Source organism: Rhamphochromis sp. 'chilingali' (assembly GCF_963969265.1).
Source record: "Rhamphochromis sp. 'chilingali' genome assembly, chromosome: 15".
Classification (NCBI taxonomy): Eukaryota; Metazoa; Chordata; class Actinopteri; order Cichliformes; family Cichlidae; genus Rhamphochromis; species Rhamphochromis sp. 'chilingali'.
Genome location: NC_137942.1, coordinates 18,186,456 through 18,195,365, shown reverse-complemented (window position 1 = coordinate 18,195,365; position 8,910 = coordinate 18,186,456). Strand labels below are relative to the sequence as shown.

General features: G+C 43.2%; 1 protein-coding gene across 3 annotated transcripts; it reads right to left on the bottom strand.

The window, feature by feature from the left end:
- Positions 1–1,230: 1,230 nt before the first annotated feature.
- LOC308411271 (far upstream element-binding protein 2-like) lies at positions 1,231–8,903 on the bottom strand. 3 transcript variants are annotated; one of them, XM_080905143.1, is made up of 8 exons: positions 5,677–8,903; positions 4,378–4,499; positions 3,862–4,155; positions 3,647–3,762; positions 3,450–3,538; positions 2,960–3,166; positions 2,668–2,873; positions 1,231–2,574 (listed from the first exon to the last, which is right to left on the bottom strand). In XM_080905143.1, exons 1-8 carry the CDS (start codon positions 5,768–5,770, stop codon positions 2,566–2,568), a joined length of 1,137 nt encoding a protein of 378 aa, XP_080761269.1. In that variant the 5' UTR covers positions 5,771–8,903; the 3' UTR covers positions 1,231–2,565. The 3 variants fall into 3 exon arrangements, with proteins under 3 accessions (XP_080761269.1, XP_080761270.1, XP_080761271.1); XM_080905144.1 differs by having other exon boundaries at positions 5,701–8,903; XM_080905145.1 differs by having other exon boundaries at positions 5,861–8,902.
- Positions 8,904–8,910: the final 7 nt, after the last annotated feature.

The window sequence follows — 8,910 nt, the reverse complement described above, 5'->3', positions numbered from 1 at the left end:
AAAGATATAAATTAAAGAATTTTTAAAATTACTCCGGATATCTCTCGTGGGTTTCTGAGTCTGATTTTATCATCTCTGTAGTCATTACCAGTGTAAGGGCGGGGTTACTGTCTGAAAAACAGTCACTTTCTTATTAAATTTGACACCCTTGGCTGAAAAAAAAAACCAAGACCGTGACTTCCTGGGCCACGCTCACACGAACACACTTGTCTGCTACCACTTCTGCTGCTGTATAAATAAGACACTGGAACAGGAAACGCAGAATACCTGAAACTCAAAAGTCAGCCTGCTTTAAGCAGAGCAGAAACGGATCAATTGTGCTGGCAACTTTTGACAACTGGTAACCCGAGCGTGTTCACTGAGAACAGCAGAGGTGGAAGAATCAGAGGTACAGAGCAGAGAAAGATGTTATTGGTGCAGTGTTTCTGCATGTGCGAGGTCCCATGGTACACACAGGATTTTAAAGTTTTGCAATAAATAGCTGAGCAATATTCAGATAAAAGCAGAAAAGCGCAAGTAAATGACTGCAAAGTGTCATAAAGTGTCAAAGTACCATGAGTGGCCACACCTAATGAGGCTCAGAGACACACAAACATGTCATTTATGTCAAGAGACCCTCCTTTACGTATCACGTCAGGTAAGCTAACAGTGACCCCTAGTGGTGTTTTCCCTCAAGTGCTCTTTTATGGCTGGCAACAGCAGGGCATGTATTATATACTCTGCAGCCACTTCATTAGTTACTGGTTTGGAGCCACTATTGCTTTTTAAGCTGCCTTAATTCAACAAGGTGCTATAAACATTCCTCGCAGATGTTGGACCATACTGACATGATAGCATCACACAGTTGCGGAAAATTTGTCAGCTGTACATCCATGAATGAAATCATCCGTTTCACCACATCCCAAAGATGTTCTAATGCACTAAGATCTGGTGACTGTGGAAGCTATTAAAGTATAGTGAACTCATTGTAATGCTCAAGAAATGTTCTCATTCTCTAGAGATGTCTGTGTGGGGACAAGCTGAACAGATCAAAGTTCATAGTCACTTGAATCACCTTTTTCTCTGTTCTGATGCTCATTTTGAACTTCAGCAGGTATTTTTGGCCACATCTAGATGCCTAAATATGTTGGGTTGCTGGCATGCGATTGGCTGATTAGATATGTGTTAACAAGTAGTTAAACAGGTGTACCTAATGAGTGCATTTGGTCCAAAAGCGACACAGACACGATATTCAAGATTTCAAAGTAGCTGATATATTTATTTCAGATCAGTGCTGCTGGTGGTCGTCTGTTTATAACAATCTCAACACAATATCAACCCAAAGGCAAGACTCGCAGCTGCCATTCAGAATACAAGAATCATACCTGATACGTCTCCGGAAGTGAAAACCAGCAGCTTTATATTGCTGAATATACAGTTTGTGTATATACAATATATGTTAAAGCAGGACACACTTGGAAGACTAAAGTTCAAACTTTTGCACAAACAATGACCGTGGAAGGACAATTAAGAAAAAAAAAAAAAAAAGGCAGCGTTTGTAAAAAAGCTTTACAAAATAAAGGAAGACAACATGCAACCTGGAGTCTGCACAAGCGACAATGAACTGAGGGATAAATTGCTGTAGGAGAACTCAGCAGTACAATCTACACAAGAATATAACTACACTTTAAAGTCTCCATATGCCGCCATTCTGAGGTGTGCTGAAAGCCCTTCTGAACTTTCCAAATGATAAGAAATAACGATGATTACTCACAGAAAGCTGGCCAAATCTGAAAAGCTATCCCCCACCCAGCCCCATCTTTCCAGTTTAGCCTTTAGTCCACAGTAAGCCGGCCTTTTCTTCTAACCCAAAACTAAAGCGGTCAGGTGGAACAAACAGTTCACGAGATGGGACGTTTCAAGAGGCAAAAAGGTGTTGAGCGGTGCGATTTAAAATGAACAGAGGCAATTAATACATTATTCACATTCGTGCTTCTGAACCTTGCAGCTCGGGGCTTCTTTTCATAAATCTAACCTGCGCACAGTCACCCAGATATACACGTGTTGAAACACCCTGCAAGCCTCTGCAGAGGAAGCAAAAAACCAATATGAGAAAATCAAATGAGGCATGTCTCCTCCTGTGTCTCACACACACACACACACACACACGAACACATAACATGATTATAGTCCTAAAAGCTCTGTGCAAGTCAGTTAATACAACACTGGGATATGAAGGTGAGTACTTTAAAATGGGGCTACGGGATGACTGAGATGTGCTGAAAACTCTGTTAATGAAATAACCGCTCCGGGGCTCCCGTGAGTATTTAAATCTACGCTCAGGCAGCTCTGAGTAGCTCTGTGAAATGATCGCATTTAATCAGTCTTTTCCCTCCCGTCAGCAGCGAAGCACAGGAGCATCGGGTTCAGTTCACATTATTATCAAAAAAGGATCCAGATGATGTTCACATGTGGGGAAGCGTTTCACTTCTAGTTGCAACGGATACAATATATATGAATAAAGGGATCGATCCTGGCCTAAGACTTCAGAGCCCTCTTCTTTATCCCGTCTTCTGCCACGAACTCTCACTGCATCTAAAATACAGACGTTTGGAGGTGAGATGTGAGACGTGAGGAGGTAGATTAACACACACAGAAACAAGACCTCGACGAGGCCGCTGCACCAACCTGTCCCTGCTGGGGATTGGCCGGCTGGCCGGAGGGCTGCTGTCCTGTTTGTCCATAGTACGCAGCCTGCTGCCTGTAGTACTCCGCCCAAGCTGCGCTGTAGTCCTGCTGGCCTCCCGTTGTGGATGCTGAACCTCCTCCTCCTCCTGCTGCTGCTGCTCCTGGAGCTGCAGCTGCTGTACCGGGTATAGAGCCGCCTGCCTGGGCTGAGAAACAGAAACAGACATGAAAAATTAAACAACAACAACAAAATTACATAAATTACTACCTAACATATGCAACATACTCGTACCCATCTTCTTGTAGTACTCCTCCCAGGCCTTGGTGTAGTCCGGCTGGCCCCCCGGTGTCTGTGCAGCCTGGGTCTGGTCACCTGCGGCTTGGGCACCTCCAGCCTGGTTTGCGGGGTACGGGGCTGGCGCAGCCCCCGATGGCTGCTGGTAGTACTGAGCGTAGTAGGCCGCCCAGGCTGCATTGGGGTCATTGGCTGCTGCCTTGCCTAGAAAAGACGCAGGGTGGAGGGGGTGAGGTCCTCATAGGGTGAGGGTGAGCCCCTGCTACTGGCCTGGAGACCGGGCTTGGAGACCAGGGGGAGGAAACAGAGACAGGGTTAGAGCCAGAGCTGCTACAGATAAAGACACCGCATCTCATCACATTTCCATCAGAACTCCTGTTGACCTTCTCAGATTAAAAAAAAAAACAAGTATAATGAGAAATAAGTGCGAGGGCTGAGCAGTAAACACTTAAAATCAGCAGAGGTGGTGAAGCCAGCAGTGACTCACTGGGGTCATGTGGTGGTTGAGGCTGCCACTGCTGGTAGGTGTTGCTCCAGCCCTGCGAGCTGTACTGGGGAGGACCTGGAGGACCACCACTGAGGAAAGAAGAAGCGCTTTCTTATTTAAAAAAACCAAAAAAACCAAAAACATCTCAGGGTCATCGTCAGTTCTCTGAAATCTGCTTTAAAGCTGCAGCCACTCACTGTGGAGGTCCAGGAGCCCCAGGCGGTCCGGGGTTGTAGGGGTTTGGGCTGTAAGGAACCATTGGCCCAGCAGGACCTGGCCCAGCTGTCCCCGGGCCCACAGGACACAGTGGACCCTGAAACACATCACATGATGCCACATGCCGAGTGTTCTTCTTGATCGGTAACTTAAGAAATAATAATTAAGAATAATGATAATCTAGAATGACAAGCACCTCGATCTTCTCCTCAATGAGCTGCTTGGCGTGGTCGATCTGCTGCGGGGACCCACGAATGATAAAAAGCTTAAAGTTGGGGTCTCCGTTGGGGGGTGGCTGTCGAGAGATTTCCACGAATGCCCCCGTCTGCTGGTTGATGGACTTGACGTTCTCTCCTCCTCTGCCAATCACAAGCCCACACTTTTGGGCGGGAATAGAGAAGGTCATTTCCCCTCCGGGGGGACCCCAACCGCCTTGTCCCCCACCTCGCCCCCTATTGCCTGAAGGCATTCCTGGAGGACCTGGGGGACCCTGTGGACAATTATACCACATTACTTCACATATGCCCAGTACGTCACAGCCTCTGGTGATTTTGCCTCATCTGACTACGTTAAAAACAAACAAACAAAAAAAAAAAACGAAACAAAAAAACAAGGCTAAGCACTTAATTTATCCAAATATTTATGGACGTTATGATGTGAGGCCTTCATCTATTGATTTATGATGTTTTAGAGTGTGACAGCTGATCCGTACCCCCTGTCCCTCCTCTCTGACCCGGATGCTCTGCAGCAGGTCGTTGATGATCTGAGCCGCGTGCTCGCAGCGTTCAGGCGGACCGCTGATGTGTGCGATCTTATCTGGACCGGTCCCGTCATCTGGAAGGGATTTAAAAGTGCATTAAGCGTTTGGGATTAACACTAAATGAAATCAATCAGGTCAGCTTCCAGCACCGGTCAAAGTGAGAATTAACAGCTTTCTGTAAATTAGGATCTCAAAAAAAGTGCAAAGTGGTAAAAAACAAAAACAAACAAAAAAGAAAACACGCTAAAGGGTCATGCCAGGTGACGTTCTGATGTGACCATTGTTCTTGTAACACTGGATTGTTGAAAACACGCAGTTCTTTGAATCTTTGGGCTGAAGGAGGGACAATACTCGGTGTATAAATGCTCAATCAACAATCATTTATTTCCATACAATTCAACAGTCAGAGCATTACAACGTCCGGACGGGAGAGATGCTACCAGAGGGTCAGGCACATGTCTCAAAATGGTGACGGGTTGCTCAGCTTTTTATAGTCTCTAGTGGCCCCCAGCTAGTCGTAAAAGCCAAAACATCACATTTTTTTCTCTGTTACAGCGCCTAAGTTATGACCTCGGCAGTTGTTTCTCTGCTTTCTGTAAGGTGGGGGTGTGGAATGTGGTCTATCTATCTCCCCTGTCTTTAGACACAGAGTCTCCTGCTTACAACCTTCTCTTCATGATTCAACAATTAAGCATGTCAAGAAAACAGTGTAACACATTCCCAGCAGATCAAGGATACAGAGTGATGCACATTTATCTAATGAACTAATATGTGAATATGTTCTGTTAACTCAAAAGTATAATGAGAACTAAACTACATACAGCTCACACACTCTATATTAAAGGGTATAATATGATCTACAGCAGTATTCTAATTCAACTACTTTGATTACATATATAAGGTAACATATAATAACAGAATAATATCACAATACCCTCTTTTGATCTCTCATTAAAGAGATCACTAATAACAAGCACTTCAGCGTTGCAAGGTCCAAGTTTTCTTGATCCTGAGGCCCTCTGTCCCCCTTTAACGGGTGGACCATATGGGGGATGACCTCTGTGTTCACGCAGTTCAGATGCAAGCAAAGTTAGATTTACAACCATAACAGCAGTTACAGATGACACTCCCATCACTCCCCATTTTCCCACAGCTTTATTTTGGTGCTCCAGTTTTCCTCTCCCATTTTAATGCCCCCTTATACCTTTCAAATGTACTTAGACTAGAACCTCTGTCTAAGGAGCTTTTAACCTTTATTTTTATTGCTGCAGCTACCAGTGTCTTCCAGTTGGGTGATTCTCAGCTTCTTTCTTCGACCTCCGGGGTTAGACCACCCTTTAGTCATTGCACAGTTATTCTGCCCCGATTTCAAACAAGGATCTGTGTGTTTTGGGTTCACCGGCGTGTCCCCCTTTTTGCCAAGAGCCTCTCGAACCTCGTTGGTCTGGTGTTCCTGGTTTTCGCCAACCCCTTCATGGTTATCGCTGTGTTTGTGGGATCCATCTTCTCCAGGAGCCCAAACGTCATGACACTTGACCCCAGTTGCTGTCTCGGCAGTCCCTACATCTGTCTCTGCTGTGAAGGGTCCTCACATCTCCGGGTCCCCGTCTGGTGTCTGTTCCTTTCTCTGCAAGAGACAGAAAACCAAAACACCTCTCTCCCTAGCCTTGATAATCTAATATTGTTATCCATTGTTCTTCTAATGATTCAAATTTGGTTTAAAATATTATGTTCAGGACTTATTCTAATCATAATCTATGTGTGTGTAAAAGAAATCAAAAATTAGTGAACCCTTTCTAAGTCTAACACATTATAAGCTTAAGTTTTACCATAGCTAATTTATTAAACACAAAAATAAACTCATAGAAATTTTCATATCACCATTGTTTGATGTTCAAACTCAACTCCCCCTTTTTGACACACTCCCATGTGTCAATTCATTGGAGCTAGACAATTAAAAGAGAAGGTTAGTGACATCATATCTCAGAAAGTATCAAAAATCCTTCTCTCGAGTACCGTTGCTCCAGCCTTGTCATCCCTGAGGATCTTCGATCCCGAAAATGTCCCTTCTCCTCATGTAATAAAGTCTGTCATCCTTCCATGCCCTGGTAACTGGTCCATCCAGAGCTGTAACATTTTGAAATGTACATACAACAAGCCAAACCACACCTTGGTCACACCAACCCTTTTCTGCCCCGAAGATGTCCAATGCCATCCTAGTATGGACCGTCAAAAGTGGCTTTAACGCTGACTTTCCTGACAATCCATTTTATAACGTTTCCTGGTCAGATTTGCCAATCTCTGCACCAGGGTTGTAATAGTTTTGCAATTTTCATCAGTTTTTATTAGTTTTTACCAATTCTTTGCTAGTTTAGTGTAGTTTTTATTTTCTGAAAATCCTTAGTTTCAATTTAGTTTTATTTGTGTTTTGCAAAAATTAAGTGTAACAAAATCCCAGTCCCACCATATCAGTCATGCTCTTCTGGTTATCCTTGGGTGTTGAGACTAATAACTATTAACTCTTGCCGCACCGTGTGGTCCTAATTTTGGTTCAAGTGAATTGATAACCTTTTGAAGGCGATTGTTTCACACCTTTATTTAGATGTCCCAGTCCTGTTGTCTCGGGATGCATCACGCTGCCTTATCTGGGGTTAGCTGTTTTCTGGGGATGCGGGTTGAGTGGGTGAGCTCTTCAATGAGGGGGAGTGTGCTCCCCCTGATGAGGTCTTCTAGGTAAGCTAGGTTAACCTTCTTGTGTGGGCTTTTCAAGTGCACTTTAAGGTTAGTGGGACTTTTAGTTTTATAAATGTCCCTCATGACCCCCTGATGACCCAGTATTTCATTTTTGCACACTGTAGTACACATTTTAGTTTTTGCTTGTAGCTCGCATACTCTACTTGCCACTCCTCTAATTCCTGATGTTTCTTAGAGAGGGCAACAGTACCTTTAAAAATATATCACATGTGTGGGGGTGTGGCCTTGCCAATTGTTTTGCCCACCTTTTCAAAATGGCTGGCGTGCCCACAAGCACATTTCATGGAAAAAGAAAGGTAAGCTTGATATTTACATTCAAACTGTTTTGTTAAACTCAGATTTTTATTTTATTCTTTTTGCAAGTACCCCTCCTCGGTGGCGAGAAACTGTTGGTGTGGTCAAGTGGGTGCTCTGGAAACAAACGCTCAGGACAGAACAGTTATCAGTCATGTACTTCCTACAAATTTTGCATATGTTTTATTCCATATTGATCCTCTGAGTGTAATGGTACATTTTAATTCGAATTTATCCAAACTAAACACAATATTTTCTTTATTTACTTTGCTCTTGTTCTTTTTCAGTACCACATCCTATCAAATGTCCCTGTCGATTATATTCTACATTTAATAACTTACTATTTCAAGTGAGAACCTAAATCATGTGGACCAATGTTTATTATTGCATATCTCTATTCTGAATGTGGCCAGTCATTCATAGGTATTGTTCAATTTTGGCGATTTTCCTCTATAAAATTTAATTGACTTTTTACAGTGGCCTGCTGTGGTTAATAATAACATATTCCAATCATGAGTGATATCAAAAGTCTTCTCCACTGTAGCATTTGGCATTCCCAATAATATAACATGATACCTTAATCAAAACACAGCTAATATAGCACAGTTTTCTTGATGCAAACATCAGTAACTCAAAATCAGCAACCACAGTGTTAAGTCTGCAGTTCATACTTATGTGAAGCTAGAGTCTCCTCCTCCAGTCTCTCTTATCCTCCTGCTCCTGAAAAAACAAAACAAAACAAAGCGAAGCATCCACCCTTCTCTTGTCGGCTGGGTGACTTGTTTATTGGCATTTACTAATCCTAAAGTGGGTGCAGTCATTGTCTCAGTATCAAGTCAGTCAAAGCTTTTAGTCGTCAGTCCATCACAGTCCATTCACATGCATACCTCCCTACACATTCATACCAGATGTTGCTGATAATGGAGTCTCCCGCGCAACCTATTCGAGCGTCCATCACCAGCAAGATGACGTCATCATTTTAAAGGAAAACAATTCCTTGTTGTTTTTTGGGCCGGATTGACTCGGTGCAATCCTTTTAGACTCAGAACTTCTCAGTGTTCCCTATAAGTGAATTTCTCCCAAGCCAATTACAATCATGGAGAAGCACACTTTGCAACTGTTTTTGTAAGAATATTTCATAGCGCTTTAAATTTCAATCTTTCAGGCCTGGTTTAAAGAGCTGATTGTTAAATCATGAACTCACAAAATATCAACATATCACCACCGGTGGATCACACCTCTCAGATGTTTTTTTCTCCAGTGCACTGTAACAAAAACGAAAACAGACATAACCAACAAAATACTACTAAAATAACACAAACTAGGGCCCGTTGCAGACATGTCCAAGCATAAAACTATCCCTCTCTCGCTTACGAGAAAGAACACAAGCCAAAGCTCACTGATAAAATCAAGCTAGCCCCTCGTCTCACTATGTTT

What these genes read in the sequence shown, in the direction of transcription:
- LOC308411271 (XM_080905143.1), bottom strand. Translation starts at nt 5,770, where the DNA reads ATGACTAAAGGGTGGTCTAACCCCGGAGGTCGAAGAAAGAAGCTGAGA. An exon ending in CTGCAGCAATAAAAATAAAG is followed by an intron (nt 4,500 to 5,676) that starts GTTAAAAGCTCC and finishes AATCCCTTCCAG; the next exon opens with ATGACGGGACCGGTCCAGAT. An exon ending in TCATTGAGGAGAAGATCGAG is followed by an intron (nt 3,763 to 3,861) that starts GTGCTTGTCATT and finishes GATGTGTTTCAG; the next exon opens with GGTCCACTGTGTCCTGTGGG.